Source organism: Ixodes scapularis, unplaced genomic scaffold (assembly GCF_016920785.2).
Source record: "Ixodes scapularis isolate PalLabHiFi unplaced genomic scaffold, ASM1692078v2 PGA_scaffold2__306_contigs__length_199485367, whole genome shotgun sequence".
Taxonomy (NCBI): Eukaryota; Metazoa; Arthropoda; class Arachnida; order Ixodida; family Ixodidae; genus Ixodes; species Ixodes scapularis.
This window is the reverse complement of record NW_024609857.1, coordinates 116,956,002-116,974,061: the sequence shown is the minus strand read 5'-3', so window position 1 is coordinate 116,974,061 and position 18,060 is coordinate 116,956,002. Positions and strand designations below refer to the sequence as shown.

The following is an 18,060-nucleotide window of genomic DNA, read 5'->3' as shown; positions in this document are numbered from 1 at the left end:
AACGTAAAGCGCGCGCAAGCTGCAACCAACAAAACCCGTAGATCGACATCCAGCGAATAACACCTGGCGATCTGAAGCATATGTTTTAACATTTTTGACGGAATATTTAGTCATTAAACGTCTGGTGGCAAAATTCATCTCACCGCTTGAGTCGCAAAAGCGGAACTATTTTCGTGCTGATATTGCACCGGACTTGATGTGAACCTCCAATAACAACCCAGAATTTCTAAGACAAAAGAGATCATAACCGGAGATTAGTCTCAGATTAATGGACATGTCCCTGAAACAAAAATTCATCCAGCCAATGGAAGTCGCTGAAATCTGCACGTCCGAAGAAATCACGAAAAAGTCAGAACCACGCGAAGGTAATGATGACGACCAATTTTGATCATAAAGTACGCTCCTTCAGGCCAGAAAATAAAGAATAATATGTAGAAGCTCTTCGCCGGCTGAAGAACGCCGTAAGAATATGATGACTATAGTTGAGGGTAGCTGGTGAGTGGCTGCTCCATCATGATAGTGCCCCATCTCATTTATCATGCCCTCTGAAGGTTGCTTCTTTTGAATAAAACACTGCGTCACTTCGGTGTGCTATCCCCCTATAACACAGACAGGGCTCCCTGCGACTTCTTGTTTCCCCAAATCTGAAATTTTACATCAAAGGCAAAATATTTGATATCGCTAACGGGATTAAAGGAGAACTGAAATGGTTCTGTATTTGAAAAAAAAACAAAAAAACGCTTATGTAATCTTATTTTTGGCATCCAGGATCAAAAATATCGTAATTATTGTCCAATTTGGTGCGCGAATACTGCAGAAAATCGCTTGCAAAGTACCGCTCAGGCCCCTCGTTCTCAGAGCGTAACGTCATATTCAAGGTTTTCGGAATCTCCGCTCTCGCGAATCTTCAGCGCCTATCAAACCTACTCACGGGCACTCTTGCTATTTTAAAAAAAAGGTCAGAAAGAGGACTGGTGTCTGTGTGTCAGTGCGGGAAAATATTCGCGACTCCAGCAAAACGAACGGCACCTAGCGGGAAAACGCTGAACTGGCCGGAACAGGTCCCTTCGCGATTGCTGCTCGCCTCTTCTGGCTTCCGTGTTTACATGTCGGTGGTTTGCGCGACAGAACAGTTCTACCGGTGACGGTGTCGTAACCGTATTATCGCCTTGTGACCCAGGTTGCTCTGCACGCGACCTATGGAACCGCGTGAGCCATACATTCTGCGTTTCGCAACGTTCATCAGCCCCGTGGAAGGACAGTGGGCAGTCCTTTCCTCGTTTCCTCGAAGAAAGTCCAGCCTCTGGAAGTTCGCTTACCCCAACACATCGCCGCAGGTTCGAAACGTGGAAGATCAAACACAGGGGAACCAATTTTGAGTCCAATGCTTACTTGCTGATGCCCCAGCGTTGTGTGTTGAGCTGGCACATGGCAAGGCACGACCTGGATTTGACCGCCATATTTGCCCTATAGTGGCGTCTCCTATAGGTCGCTGAAGTGGCGAATACTTGGCAAGCTCGCAATTGCACGCGCTGCCCACACGAGCGACACGCGCTTGGCGGCCGAAAGAAATGGGTATGACGTAACGACTGGTCGGATGTTTTTCCTGTTTTTCCGCATTTTTAGTTCCAGGCTTCCTTTCTTTTCAACACTTCTCTCTCCCCCTGTTTTTTCGCATTTAGCTATCTTTGGAGGTTAAAGCCTGATTCACATGGTGCGATTTTCTTGTGCGAAATCGGTGGAGCGATGAACCGGACATGCGAAATTTCGCGCATTTGCAAAGCACATGGTTGGAACCATTGAATTGGTTTGAGGTAACTATCTTCGATATCTAACAAAATTACAAACCATGTTGAATATACCTGAGACTGGGGTAGAAAAACATAAAAGTCGAAGAAACAGAACGGGACAGGACGACGTCTCAAACTCAGCTACCAGGTTTATTCAGTCCTCCTCCTTATATAATCCACAAACAGCCCACCACCAACACAAAGGGGCAACTCTAACCAGTTCAACCGCCAAATCCTCCAGACAGTCACTACCAACACAAAGGGACAACCTCTAAACAGTCCAAACGCCAAACCCTGTAATTCCAAACTAGCGCTATGGACGGCCTTCATGCCGATTCACAAAGATAACTCAGCAATCTCCCCCAAAATTTAACAAAAGGACCATTACCTCTTCCAAAGTAACAAGGATCCACAAACACACACAAAAAAAAAAACAAATTTTTTTTTTTTTTACTTAAATTGTTTTCTTTTCCTCCTCGACGAAAGGATGACACGCACTTCACGTAAAACGGTGCAAAGTTGAACAGTACAGCTTTCCCTGTCCACCCAAAAAAAAAAAAAAAATATATATATATATATATATATATATATATGTATATACACATATATATATACACATAAATATAACTACATTTTTAAAAAACTTTTGGAATTTTTACCGAACTGTAGCGACGCCTGGCTTATGCAATTACCTAAAGACTTTATTCGCACCGTCTCCCTTACTAGCCTTTTTGTATCATTCCTCTCCTTGTGAATGATTTCTGTCTCCGACCAAATAGCAGTGCAGTTGTTACATTCGTTGACATGTTTTGCGATTTCGGAGTTCGGTGCATTGTTCTTCACGTTTCTTTTGTGTTCACTTAATCTGTCGTTGATGCATCGTGATGTTTGTCCTACATACTTAAACCCGCATTCCAGTGGTATCTCATACACCACACCATTCTCGCAATCTACCGATTTTTCTCGATGGTTCTTTCTGCAATTGTTCGCACCTGTCTGAAATGGCGTCAATCTACTAAGTTTAAAATCTGAGCTGAAGACCGTGTCTACTCCAAACTTTTTCGCACAAGCCTTCAAGTTGTGCGAAATTTCATGAAAATAGGGGATCACGGCGAATCCAGTCCTTTTACCCTGTTCCTTTTCTCTCCTTCCTTTAATAACTATTTATAACTGCCGTTTGATAAAACTGTCTTTATACCCTACATTGATCAACCTTTTGCATTGTCTTTTAACCGAATCCGTGATGAAATGAACACACGATCTGTCCAGCGCGTTTCTGACCAACGACTTTACAACCCCAGCTTTTACGGTCTTGGAATGACAGCTAATCCTTGGCAACACCGGTTTAGAACTTTCTTTTCCGTATTCCCAACATACCCCTTGATTTACATGTATACGTAAGTCCAGGAACTCTAGGACCCCTCTTTCTGGTTTTTCCGTAGTCAACTTCAATTCCGGAGCCGCTGACCTTATCTCACGTTCCAGACTGCCCGTTAGATCATTTGTTACCGTGCAAATTATGATGTCGTCTACATATCTTCTTACTAACGCCATACCAGGGGACTTCTCCTTTAGTCTGTTATGCACTACTCGATCCAAGGAGTTTAAGTACACTTCCGCCAAAATCGGTGCGACCAACGAACCTATACAAACCCCGTCTTTTTGAACATACTTCCTTCCTTCGTACTCGATTACCGTCGACTTCAGGGAAACCAAGGATCGTTAGGAAACTCTCTACGGATATACCTGAACCTGCTTGGAACTTTACGAGATTCAACTCTAATGCCTCTCTCACTCTCTGCATCAACCGAGTCTTTTCTAGCGAGTAATAAAGGTCCTTAATATCCATGGACACAACAGAACATTGCTGTCCATGAAATTTTTCCAACATGTCAATCAGTTGATTTGAATTTTTTAGAGACAAAGAATTATCTAGGCATGCATACACCAACCCTCGCTGGAGAAACTTTGAAACTACTTTTTGCCAGGTTCCGTTCTCGTTGATGACCGCACGAAGAGGCATTTCAGGCTTATGGTCCTTGAGAAAGAACTTGATACTTCATGTCGATTTTGTAACACTCGTGATACTTTTTGCTACATTCTTAAAGTCGTCTTCATTCAGGATTGCACAAATGTTCCCTCTCAAACAAAGGGACAACCTCTGTTTAGAGGTTGTCCCTTTGTGTTGGTAGTGACTGTCTGGAGGATTTGGCGGTTGAACTGGTTAGAGTTGCCCCTTTGTGTTGGTGGTGGGCTGTTTGTGGATTATATAAGGAGGAGGACTGAATAAACCTGGTAGCTGAGTTTGAGACGTCGTCCTGTCCCGTTCTGTTTCTTCGACTTTTATGTTTTTCTACCCCAGTCTCAGGTATATTCAACATGGTTAACATCCACCAGCTCGCCTGCACCCTTACTATTGTATCTCTGATCATCCCAGAGGCAGGCTTAGTCGCCTTTTCTTATGGTTCAACATTCGCACCTCCACCCAACACGTTAATCCTCCAAGCTATTACGGTTTTGGACAAGCTGGGCCGTCGTTTGGCCGAGCTGGAAGCGGATGTGGCATTCTTCGGCATCTGTCTTCGAAAGAAGTTCGTGGACCCGGAAAACTTCAAGCATCTGTCGTCAACCAGTGTTCCTTGGTACGCCAAGAAAAAGATCATCAAGGCCTACCGGGACGGAGCCAGCAAAAGGATCCAGGACATCAAAGGAGCCTGCGACAGACTTTGGACTCTTCTCCTGGGAGATGATTTCAAGTACCACCGGGAGTACCATCAATGGACCAGCAGCAAAAGAACCCTGTTCGACCGACTATGGTATGTGAAGCGCAGACATGTTTTGGACAGTCTAAAAAACTCAAAAATTGTTAATATTGGGCCGCAAAAAACGTGGTTTGGGATTGATGCATGGCCTAAGTCTCGACAGTCTCCTATCAATCCATGTGGGGAAGCGTTAACACGCGAGACGGAGGAAGTGTTAGCTAAGGGACCGAAGTGTTGTTTAGATGTAAAACCCTCGAGACTTGACGTGTTGTCTACCATTCACACTGTGGCCAGAAAGGTCGTCCCGGAAGAAAAGGTCGCTTTTATAGATCACGCTATTAGTAGGATGGAGAAAGTCATGGGAGAGGCGTACCCGAAGGACAAAAGAAATTTCAGAGAAGTTAACGCGGTTAAGAAGGAGTTAGAAACGAAGTCCCTAAAACTATTGGAAACGGATAAGTCTGGAAAGTTTGCCGTCTTGCCAATGGCAGTATTCAAGAAAAAAACAGAAGTTGCAATGGAATCTTTGTTTTCTGAGTGGGCGGGCAATGTAGGAAAGTTGAGAGGGAACATTTGTGCAATCCTGAATGAAGACGACTTTAAGAATGTAGCAAAAAGTATCACGAGTGCTACAAAATCGACATTAAGTATCAAGTTCTTTCTCAAGGACCATAAGCCTGAAATGCCTCTTCGTGCGGTCATCAACGAGAACGGAACCTGGCAGAAAGTAGTTTCAAAGTTTCTCCAGCGAGGGTTGATGTATGCATGCCTAGATAATTCTTTGTCTCTAAAAAATTCAAATGAACTGATTGACATGTTGGAAAAATTTCATGGACAGCAATGTTCTGTTGTGTCCATGGATATTAAGGACCTTTATTACTCGCTAGAAAAGACTCGGTTGATGCAGAGAGTGAGAGAGGTATTAGAGTTGAATCTCGTAAAGTTCCAAGCAGGTTCAGGTATATCCGTAGAGAGTTTCCTAACGATCCTTGAGGTTTACCTGAAGTCGACGGTAATCGAGTACGAAGGAAGGAAGTATGTTCAAAAAGACGGGGTTTGTATAGGTTCGTCGGTCGCACCGATTTTGGCGGAAGTGTACTTAAACTCCTTGGATCGAGTAGTGCATAACAGACTAAAGGAGAAGTCCCCTGGTATGGCGTTAGTAAGAAGATATGTAGACGACATCATAATTTGCACGGTAACAAATGATCTAACGGGCAGTCTGGAACGTGAGATAAGGTCAGCGGCTCCGGAATTGAAGTTTACTACGGAAAAACCAGAAAGAGGGGTCCTAGAGTTCCTGGACTTACGTATACATGTAAATCAAGGGGTATGTTGGGAATACGGAAAAGAAAGTTCTAAACCGGTGTTGCCAAGGATTAGCTGTCATTCCAAGACCGTAAAGGCTGGGGTTGTAAAGTCGTTGGTCAGAAACGCGCTGGACAGATCGTGTGTTCATTTCATCACGGATTCGGTTAAAAGACAATGCAAAAGGTTGATCAATGTAGGGTATAAAGACAGTTTTATCAAACGGCAGTTAGAAATAGTTATTAAAGGAAGGAGAGAAAAGGAACAGGGTAAAAGGACTGGATTTGCCGTGATCCCCTATTTTCATGAAATTTCGCACAACTTGAAGGCTTGTGCGAAAAAGTTTGGAGTAGACACGGTCTTCAGCTCAGATTTTAAACTTAGTAGATTGACGCCATTTCAGACAGGTGCGAACAATTGCAGAAAGAACCATCGAGAAAAATCGGTAGATTGCGAGAATGGTGTGGTGTATGAGATACCACTGGAATGCGGGTTTAAGTATGTAGGACAAACATCACGATGCATCAACGACAGATTAAGTGAACACAAAAGAAACGTGAAGAACAATGCACCGAACTCCGAAATCGCAAAACATGTCAACGAATGTAACAACTGCACTGCTATTTGGTCGGAGACAGAAATCATTCACAAGGAGAGGAATGACACAAAAAGGCTAGTAAGGGAGACGGTGCGAATAAAGTCTTTAGGTAATTGCATAAGCCAGGCGTCGCTACAGTTCGGTAAAAATTCCAAAAGTTTTTTAAAAATGTAGTTATATTTATGTATATATATATGTGTATATACATATATATATGTATATACATATATATATATATTTTTTTTTTTTTTTGGGTGGACAGAGGGAAAGCTGTGCTGTTCAACTTTGCACCGTTTTACGTGAAGTGCGTGTCATCCTTTCGTCGAGGAGGAAAGAAAAACAATTTAAGTAAAAAAAAAAAATTTTTTTTTTTTTCAATCTTTTTTTGTGTGTGTTTGTGGATCCTTGTTACTTTGGAAGAGGTAATGGTCCTTTTGTTAAATTTTGGGGGAGATTGCTGAGTTATCTTTGTGAATCAGCATGAAGGCCGTCCATAGCGCTAGTTTGGAATTACAGGGTTTGGCGTTTGGACTGTTTAGAGGTTGTCCCTTTGTGTTGGTAGTGACTGTCTGGAGGATTTGGCGGTTGAACTGGTTAGAGTTGCCCCTTTGTGTTGGTGGTGGGCTGTTTGTGGATTATATAAGGAGGAGGACTGAATAAACCTGGTAGCTGAGTTTGAGACGTCGTCCTGTCCCGTTCTGTTTCTTCGACTTTTATGTTTTTCTACCCCAGTCTCAGGTATATTCAACATGGTTAACATCCACCAGCTCGCCTGCACCCTTACTATTGTATCTAAAATTACAAAAATCATTTGATTTATTTTGTGGCATCACCAGTGACATCTTTTGTGGCGTCACCAGTGACGCTTCTACGGCACGGAAAGACAACCAATAAAAACGCGGCTCATCCAATACCTACCGTATCCTTAATGGCGCTCATATACCGTGAAAGAGTCGCTGGCGTCTCGGAATGATCAAACGCTTCGTATAGAAACACTGTAGTATAGAGGTGGTATTCACTGGCGGCCATAGCTTGCGCCGGTTGCTGTTGAGCACGTGCTGTGAGTGAGTTTGCACAACGCGTCTGCAACGTATATTTCAAACCGTCACGATTGTCATCTTTAAGAGCAATCCTTAGCAGTGCTTTTTGAGCACGCGTTGCAAACAATGCCCGCCAATATGGCGTCAGTAAATACCGCATTTAAAGATGTAGGACATTAGGAACATCAAGTTTCACAGTGGTGGTATTGGCCAAGTGATGAATTTAGGTTTTTCCAAGTCGCCAAACGTGTAGAGCCAGCTGACATATCTTTAGACAGTGGGAACTTAGTCTACATTGAAATGTCAGCTTATATCACTGATTTAGGCAAGCATCTCGGCCAGTGCAATATAACTGTTCACTTCGTATATTTGGCATGCACCACATGGTAGAAATTACACAAATATGTGCGACTGTAACACTCACAGACATAAAGGGAGCAAGATTGGGCTCTCTGCTTGCCGGTCCTTCAGTGCGACCTTTCACTGGAGGACCGACAGGACATTTACGTACTCGGCTTTTTTTTAATTCATAGTATGTTTCCCGAGGCTGACCGAAATTTGGTTTTATAGTTTTCAATTCGCCATTAAGCAAAAGTCTACTGTTTACGATGTGCTCAAAGTCTGGCACAAGATTCGCGTGAGGCAAGCTGAGGTGAGGAGCAGACATTTTGCTTTGGGAGCTAATATACGCCCTACATGCTTTGTTAAAGCAATTTATATAACAAAACTTATATAGAAGCATTCGTGCTGTCCAGCAGAGAAGCTGCATTGATTTCGTAGTGAGCCACCCGAATAAAACCTCTCCTTTGCTGTTACGACGACTGCCGGGGACGACATTGAGCAGAAATGAACGCTGCAGCACATTTCTGGCATTGAACTGCAACACCTGTACTTCCTAAATCTACGCCAGAACATTGGCGTAGATTGGGTGGGTGATTGGGTGGGTGGGGGTCACGTGACCTAGGGGGTCACGTAACGATGACGATGCCGATGACGTCATCAGTAACGATGACGATGCGGATACCGATGACGTCATCAGTGACGTCACTGATGACGTCATCAGTGATGATGACAATGACGATGCGAATGCCGGTGACGTCATCAGTGATGATGACGATGACGATGCGGATGCCGGTGACGTCATCAGTGACGTCACTGATGACGTCATCAGCGATGATGACGATGACGATGCGGATGCCTGTGACATCATCAGTGATGATGACGATGACGATGCGGATGCCGGTGATGTCATCAGTGACGTCACTGATGACGTCATCAGTGGTGATGACAATGACGATGCGGGTGCCGGTGATGTCATCAGTGATGATGACGATGACGATGCGGATGCCGGTGACATCATCAGTGATGATGACGATGACGATGCGGATGCCGGTGACGTCATCAGTGACGTCACTGATGACGTCATCAGTGATCATGACGCTGACGATGAGGATGCCGGTGACGTCATCAGTGACGTCACTAATGACGTCATCGGGGGTCACGTGACCCCGGGGGTCACGTGACTTGGGAAGCCACGTGACTTTGGGTGTCACGTGACCTTGGGCCTTGGGGTGACCTTGGGTAGTCACGTGACCTTGGGTGTCACGTGACCTTGGTCACGTGACCCTTGGGGAGGGGTCACGTGACCTTGGGGTTACCTTGGGGTCACGTGACCTTGGGGGTCAAGTGACCTTGGGATGACCTTGGTTACGCCGACGGCGACGGCGACGCCGCTCAAGCCAGGAACGGGCCCCTAAGAGCTGCGCTCTAAAAAAAAGCACAGCATCGTCTAGCATGGCATAGGAACTACCAGCTGCAATGCAGCTCTTCGTTGTGCTGCACAACCAACGCGAGCCTCTGATCATCTGGTCGAAACTGCACCACGGCTGCGCACTATCAAGCGCGAGTTACGCAACTGCCGTACCTAAACTGTGAACCCAAATGCATCGCACACGCTTCACTGCAGACTTCAAACATTCCGTGGTCAGCGAAAGTACAAAAACGCAGCTTTGGAAGTTTTTTCAGCGATATTCGATTGAATCTGAGGTTCGAGCAACTCAGGGGCGAGTCTATCTTTTTTGTGGCCTGTATCCCCGCCGACCAGGAACGACATGCGCACTAAAGTTTCGTACCTCCGTATTTCCACCTCATATCCGAGTGAGAGAACAAGCTGAACTCTTCACATCACGGCTCCCGGATCTGAAAGCCACTCGCTCGGACCAACATCAACAAATAACGCATCCGACACAGCTGGGGTCAGCTAGGACCAGTGGTGTCTGGGCGCTATGATCTTACCTGCTACGTAACGTATTTGGTTAGATTACGTGATGAGTAGTCATAATTGCTTAGAATAGCGGCGGCCTTGGGGGCCCGGTGGGGGGGGGGGGGGGGGGCGGAGAGGAGGGAGGGAGGGAGGGAGGGAGGGAGGGAGGGAGGGGGGTTACTGCCATCTGCGGACCGGCATTTCGGTTTATTGCTCTGAGCCCCTCTACCTCGTTAATATCTCTATATGAAAATGTGTTTGAATAAACACACATTTTTTCCAGCACTACTAATATTTGCTACATCTATTTATATATTAAGATAAGAATTCAAAAGTCGATTCGAATTATTCGGACAATAATTATTCGATTCAAATAAAGCTCCAATGTTCGCACACGTCCAGTATCTACATTTCAGCTTAATACATGAACAACGACTGAAGACGTACTGTCAACTGTTAAAATGCAGTACGCATACACTCTAAATAAAGTTTTATTAGATTTATTGGCAATTATTGTTTATTTGTTACGTGTCACGTGCCCTGTTTGCACAAGTTTTTTGTAGCTCTTTGTTTTCTGTCATTCCATGTCCGCTCCCATTTTTTTAGTACTAATTGCACTTCAGAGGGGCATATCTGTGTAAGAAAAAAAAAAGGTACAATGTTGTTTTAGAATACTAAAAACAAATATATGATTTTTATCATTCAATCTGTTTTTCCTTTGACCTAGAAAAGTAGGTGGGAAGAACCTTAACCAAAATTTGGTTTCAAATAAACCTTACCGGTTAAATTATATATTGGTGAAGCGTCGCATTTAACCTGGCTCTTCATCCGTCTTTAAAGACCGACCAACGAAATCATTTCCCGCGCCCTCCTCTTTTCACCCTCTCCCAAAAATCACGTGACCGCAGGGGCTTCTTTTGTGTCGGCTTTTTCTGTAGGGATAATCCTCGAAAACCGCGAAATGAGAGGCTAGCTGCGAGCGCCACAACGACCTTGAGACGTCCAGGTGTCTTCCCTCGTTGACGCGGGCACGCTCAATCCGCGAGATTGAGGAAGCCAGCGCGACCGAACGCTTTTTTCCATGAGCTGCAGGTCCGAGGCCGCTCGGTCGGTGGAGATCGAGGGGTCTTGGTATGCTGGGTTCGTTCCAGCAGCCGCGCTCTGGCATCGCGCGGCTGCTGGAACCATTCCCGTCTCTGCACAAGGATTGGCTTGCGCAATAAAGGGTTCAGGTTGTTGATAATACATTTATTTTTGAAACTTATAAATCAACTGGCTTTTCCTAATCTCTTCATTACTGTTTGAAACACATCTCCTCTCATAGAAAAGAGTCAAAGTACAGGCTAGCTGGTGGAAGTCAACCATTTCGTCGTTTACCCTGAGACTGGGTTTTTTTTTTTAGAAGAGCAGATGTCTGTGGTGTGTATTGGAGGGTATTGTCTGTTTTCTATAATTTTGGAGGTGACCGGTTTTGAGTGGGATGTTGTTGTGGGCTCTTGTCCTGTTTATTGTGAGGACACAAAAGAGTTGCTGGAAGTCTTTGTGAGGCATATCTGCTGCTAGAACCTTTTCACTTGGAAACGTTGGGAGTGTCCGCTTCTTTTGTGATAGAGTGGAACCTGTAAAGTCACGGTGCAGAGGACAAGTCGTATGTGATTGGTTGATGACGACGAGAACGAACTATGTAAGAGGAGGTTGTTGAAATAAACTTGTAGCTGAGTTTGAGACCTGTCTGTTTTTTCTGTTACTTCTGCTCTTCTAAAAAAAACCCAGTCTCAGGGTAAACGACGAAATGGTTTCCTCTCATAGGTTGTTCATCCCATTTTGGACTCTTTTCCGTATTTAGTCGTCCTTACCTCTGCTCGATGACTGTGTTATAACTTGATAAAGTCCTTTAAATATTGGCGCGGGCTTGCGCGATCAACAAACGCTGTCCCGAATTTATGCAAAATTGGAAAGATTGGCGTCATGAGGGATTGAAGAAGCAAACCGAAATTCTTGCTTCTAATGAAGACGGCACAATCGTAAGATAGGTCTTTGCTTCACTTGCCTCCACAACGCCCAATCGTTTACACTATCTCAACTTCTCAGTAACATAGCTGTATACCACATTTTACTCAAGGTTACTATAGATGTGGCCCCACAGGCTTTCCCGTTATCAGCGAGTCGACTTTTTAACGACCGGCGACTCTCCTGAGTGAGAATAAATATTAACACCTTCCCACAACATCCACAGCTTCCCCCCCCCCCCCCCCCCTTTCCCTTTCCCGAGTTGGGGAGATATCAGGCCACTCCAGGAAGCAGCCTGCAGACTGCGCTTTTCGGCAACTCATTCTCAACACATTCGAACGTGGAAGTAAACACATCGCATGAACGACGCCCAGTTTATTTGCAACCGAAATAATGTGGCTCTACTGTTGGGACCCAATCAATTTCATCATCAATCGTTATTTGTTACGATTTCGTGGTGAAAGTGTGTTCGTCGTGATGCCACAAACGTGATCGATTCGCTGAAATACTCTCTCCTGTGACGCTCTAGTGCGTAAGGTCAAAGCACCCGAGGCAGTGCGTAATACTTTACAACTGTCGTTGAAGATGAAATATATGTGGGATTCCGTAAAATTGTTTACACCACAAAAGCATACCTAAAAGCAGCAAAATATCGCAATGGCAAAAAAAAAAAAAAATTCAGCTTGCAAAAACCGTTGCTTTTCTCTCTCTCTCTCCTTTTTTTTTTCGCGCCACTACAAAAAATGGCGGCCGAGCAACGAACTTCTATCAAAACCTCGCTTCTTGGAGAAATGACAGCAGGCTATATGGTAGTGCGTCTGCCACGGAGTTTGTAGAAATATAGGAGACATTGAACCCAGCCTTCTGCACAAATCATGTACAGGATATTTCCATATTACTTCCACGCCATTAAAAGGCAAGACACTGGGAGAATTCGTGTGCACTAACATGCTGCTTTTAAAATAATTACCATATTTATAGTACATGTCAATTTAGGTGTAAATAGTTTAATCACTGTGCACAAACATTCGCGGCCTGAAAAATGACATGGAAGCGTGGCGGAAAGCAGCTTGCTGAAGATAGAAGTCTCTATTGCATTGCACTGGTGTGAAGCATTATTACGTATTTTTGTCTTATTTCCGTGCCAAGATAAAAAAATCGTTTAGAAACCAAACCCTGTGCGTTTTGAGGAGCGCGGAAAGGACATAAAAAACCGGGACAACCAGAGCTTGTCCTGGTTCCTTGTTTGTTCGGAGCCTTTCAAAAGGCGATGAAAAATTATGAACCGAGTTACCCGACTTACCACATTAGAGCAGTTCATTTCCATTGCGACAGGCTGTCTTCAAGAGTCTTGCCTAGTCCAGCTTGTTCTGGTCCGTTTTTATTTTCGGTTCCTTTCAATATATGAGCTCTAAGCCACTGGACCAAACTACCACATTCATAATCTGCGGAAGCGGAGAAGTGGAAATGCAACAAAATGAATGATTCGCCCACGTTATTGAGGCCTATAGAAAAGCGGACCGGATAGAAGGGGCCGAAATCTCTTTTTTTAAGAAACAGACAATCTTCTCTTCAATTTTGTCTAACAATTTGATGTGAAGGTGTACTTGGCTATGACATTATTCGTTTAGGAATCAAGCGAAACTTTGTATCGGATCATTATACGTCTACGTTCACTCCCATTCCATGCTTATCGTATTTTTGACTATGTACACGGGGTGGTTTTCAGGGTAGGTTTTTAATCTGATTCCCCGCCAGAGCGCGAGCCAGAACGCACTACGGCCGCGGGCCGTCGCGCTCTTCTTCTTCGTATCAATATACATCAAAGACGCGGGCGGAGCCGTCAATTGTGCTGTTGTCGGGAACCAGCAAGTCTGACCCTTGAAATGCAGGCGTGACGCAAAACCCAGAGGCGTCTCGTTCGCCCACTTACGTTCTTCCCAGGCGGCGGAGATTGTCGTTTAGAGGGGATTATCTTCTGAACGGATCCAAGTTACTCGAGCAAGCTCACATTCTGCTCGCAAAGCCCAGCCACTAAGCAAAGGTAACGGACGGCGGTTCGAGAGGCGTGCAACCCTTGCCCGCTTGGCCCTCCCAACCACTTCTCCGCTTCCGTAAATTTTGAATGTTGTAGGTTGGTCCAGTGGCTTAGAGCTCACTTTTTGAAAGGAACCGAAAATAAAAACGGACCAGTGCCAGCTGAACTATGCAAGACGCTCTAAGAGAGCCTGTCGTAATGAAAATGAACTGCTCTAATGTGGTAAGTCGGGTCAATCGGTTCATAATCAACAACCTGAACCCTTTATTGCGCAAGCCAATCCTCGTGCCGGCACGGAAATGGTTCCAGCAGCCGCGCGATGCCAGAGAGCGGCTGCTGGAACGAACCCAGCATACCAAGACCCCTCGATCTCCACCGACCGAGCGGCCTCGGACCTGCAGCTCATGGGAAAAAGCGTTCGGTCGCGCTGGCTTCCTCAATCTCGCGGATTGAGCGTGCCCGCGTCAACGAGGGAAGACACCTGGACGTCTCAAGGTCGTTGTGGCTCTCGCAGCTAGCCGCTCATTTCGCGGTTTTCGAGGATTATCCCTACAGAAAACGCCGACACAAAAGAAGCCTCTGCCGTCACGTGATTTCTGGGAGAGGGTGAAAAGAGGAGGGCGCGAGGGGCATTTTCCTACCTTGCGGAAAATGATTTCGTTGGTCGGTCTTTAAGCAAGATATCGGGGCAGGTATGTACGTTACCTTAGAGTTTCAGCAACCCAAACGTCTTTCAGTCGTGTTGTTTGGAAAATGTTTTCTTGGTAGATCATATGTTCTTTTGATGTCAGTTATGTTGAAGTAATGATGACTCAATATTATGTTTCAAACTGCAGTAATGATGGCTGGCGGTGCATGTTTCTTTGTAGATGAATTTGAAGCTACTGTTTTGACCACCACTACTACTACTATTTATTTATTTACAGAAACAACCTGCCGCGCCGAAGCATTACAGCAAGGAAACACACAAAAAAACACATAATAACGAATATAAATGCAATGGAAAAATACAATAAATACTATTAAATAAAACACAAACTCTTGAATGTTATAATTTAGGATATTGCAAAAAACTATCTTATGTCATATGCAGTGAATGCTCAATGATACAGGTAATGAATTCCAATCCGTTATTGTACGAGGGAAAAATTAGTTGTTTTTTTTATAATCAGTTCGGCAAGATATTTATTTTATCTTATTTCAATTATCTATTTGGGTTGAAAAATAGTTTGGCAATTCAAGATATTTATATTTATCAATTCTAGTTAAGTTACTAAAAGAGACAATAAAAACTTCAGACGATATTTATCTTTTCCTTAAATCCAATAGTTCCCAACCGATTTCATGTTTAATTTCTGTCACACTGGAAGTTCCATTGTACGTTCCCGATACAAACCTTCCAGCACGGTTTCGAATATTTTCTATTTTAGTGGCAAGGTACGCTTGGTGCGGGTCCCACAGAACACACGCATATTCAACCATCGGTCTTACCGAGCAGCAGTAAGCAGTTTCTTCTGGCTCTTTGGGAGCACGGCGTAGGTTTCGGTTAGTAAAATTTAACATTCTACCAGACTTGTTTACTGATTCTGTTACGTGAGCATTAAAAGAAAGATCGCTTGATAAAATGACTCCAAGATACTTCACATCCATGTTTCTATTTGAATGTCGATAATTAATGAAATAACATGGTGAAATGCTGTCGCGTTTTTTTTCTCGAAAGTGACATGGACACACTTGTTAGCATGGAGACTTAGTTCCCACCTCCGGCACCAACTGGAAATGTTATCTAGATAAGAGTGTAAAAAAGCAGAATCACGTAAATGTTCTACTCTGCGATATAAAACACAATCATCTGTGGACAGCCTCAGAAGCGTGTGAATCCCTACAGGTATGCCATTTATAAAAGCAATGAATAAAAAGGCCCCAAGGCTGACCTCTGCGGAACGCCAGATGTCGCAGCAACAAATTCAGATTTTGCACCGTTCATGACTACACATTACTTTCTCTAAAAAAGGTAATTTTTCATCCATCGGTATCCATACTGCCACCTTAATATTACTACTACCACTACTACTACTACTGCCACTAGTGCTACTTCCATTATTAGTACTAGTACTGCTGCTAACAGCACCACCGACAGCAACACTGCCGTTGCCATTGCACTGATAATAATGCTACTTTTACTATTACTACTTTGAGACTTAGAAACGAATACCGACTCTCACGAAGCTCGAGCTCCGACTGCCTCGCGCGCCGGCCCGTCACCCTGTTTTAAGTCGCCTTTACTTTCTTCTTTTCGTTCCCCACACATTCTCCCCTCGGGGGGAGGGGATGCTTGTTATCCCTTGTTTGTCTGTTTCCAGCACGTACGCGGGCGTCACAAAGGGGTATGTAAACTTGACGTTCCGGAAACTGAGGCTCAAGTCCTTCAGAAAAACAGTCCATGCAGGTCTTCGATGTGGCACACGTGTCGAGCGGTGGAAGCAGATAAATGGCAGAGGGAGGAAGCATTGATGATGATACCGAGACGGCGCTCGTTCATTTGGCCTGTACAAATTCGAGACATCACCGTCTCTACAAAGCCGTTGACCCTGATGGTCTGGCTCCTAAACTTACCGGCTTTTAAAGCGGCACTGAAGAATTCGGAGTAGGAGTAGCTCGTGTCAACTTCAAGCCTTCCCAGTTCCCGTCTACCGGAGAAGTTCCCCAGCTGTTCATAGCTCAGTTGGGCGTGTTGAACCCGCACTCTTCCGGGTATCGATGCTGGACAGTAGACGGTTGGCATCTCCTCTTCTTCCTTGTCAGTAGGAAATCGGTGGTGTATGTTGGGTGATCAGGGCCGGTGGTGGTTGCAGCTTTCAGATCACAAAGTATCGAAGTCCGGCGGGGAGGTGCTGTTAGAGAGAGGATTAGACATTGTCGAAAGTTAGATCATCAAGAACGGGCGTTGCCGAGTAAGGCGCCCTGAGTTTCTCGGGGCACGATATCGACACGTCGAAGAGTGCCGTCTCGACGTCGGCAGATGTTAGTGGCCGAGTTGCTGCCGATGCATTGTCCTGTTTTCGTTTGCGACGCTCGGTGTGGAAGGCCCAGTGTAGTTGACTGTCTTCCGCTATCATGGGCACCCGGCACAGGGCGCATAGTCCGGCGCGCTTATTGTCGGTATAGATTGACGGTGTGTCTTCTGCGCAGCGCTCATTAAGGGTGCGTCCCTAGAATGGTGCTGGGGTGTCCGCTGGCACCAGTCCTTCTGGGACGAGCGGCTGTCGGTCCCAGCGCACGTGGGAAGCGAACTCCACGAGGGCGTGCTGCTCTATGATGCACCAAGGCGCGGCCTAATAGTTTCGCGGGCGCCGCTGTGGGTACTGAGATGCCGGCCGATGGCTGGTGACACCGGCTGCCGGGGAAGCGCGACCGGTGGTGAGAGGAATGCCGCGGGGGTGGGCGGCGTGGCTGTTACCAAAGGTGACCTGGCTGCATGACTGCAGGTAGTCGAGATCAAGAAGTGGCACAATTAGAAAAGATGGAGGCATTGCTACTTAACTCTCAACACTCTTCGCCACGTTTAATAAAAAAGTTTGCAGTCATTGATGTTAACAGGTCCGATGAGTGCGCCAGTTATGGTGCACCGTATTCGATATGCGAGGCGTGTAATTGGCGTCTCGACCACAAATGGAACGTCCCATCGTTTAGCGAGTGTAGTGAGTGAGCCCGTCGGAGAACCAGATCTGCGACGGAAAATTCGATGCTTCTCAGGCCGTTACTATATTGGGTTAGTTGTTATGTTTGGGCTACTTCGATAATCCCCCGAGCCATTGTCACTGTATTCCGTATATTATCGAACCCTTTGTGCGAATTTTGAGTGTGATTAGCGCGGGCGAGCCTCTAGGGAAAACTCTTGATCGTTTTGTATTGGTAGTCTAAGTTCCCCTCCAAAATTCAATAGACCCGTGGATCGCTTTTATGTGATGTGAGCAACAAAGGCCATCTCTGGGGCATAAAAGTCCCAGTCGCGGTGTTTGCTAGTGTACAAAACCAGCTTTGCCCGGAGGTTGCGATTTACTATTTCAGTGATATTGGCGGGGGGGGTGATTAAGGGGAATTACTATTGTGTTGGATATCGAAAGTTTTACACTTTTCAAATACAATACCTGCGTAGTAGGTGACCTCGCCCGCTAAACGGACGCAGGGATACCCAAACTGAGGAAACGTTTCTGTAAGTTTTTCCCATGTCTTCTTAGACGTAGGTTG

The 18,060-nt window shown here is 45.2% G+C and overlaps 2 protein-coding genes across 2 annotated transcripts in view; one reads left to right on the top strand and one right to left on the bottom strand.

Annotated features, from left to right (window-relative positions):
* The first annotated feature begins 4,163 nt into the window (after positions 1-4,163).
* Positions 4,164-6,632, top strand: LOC121836389. The gene has a single exon (XM_042291283.1). It carries the CDS (start codon positions 4,170-4,172, stop codon positions 6,630-6,632), a length of 2,463 nt encoding a protein of 820 aa, XP_042147217.1. The 5' UTR covers positions 4,164-4,169.
* A 3,660-nt stretch (positions 6,633-10,292) lies between these two features.
* The window catches only part of LOC120838325, a 58,312-nt gene continuing 50,544 nt past the window's right edge, over positions 10,293-18,060 (bottom strand). Inside the window, exon 5 of the mRNA XM_040208183.2 lies at positions 10,293-10,394. Coding sequence (XP_040064117.2) covers positions 10,293-10,394 — 102 coding nt within the window. The remainder of the gene's footprint in view (positions 10,395-18,060) is intronic.

What these genes read in the sequence shown, in the direction of transcription:
- LOC121836389 (XM_042291283.1), top strand. Translation starts at nt 4,170, where the DNA reads ATGGTTAACATCCACCAGCTCGCCTGCACCCTTACTATTGTATCTCTG.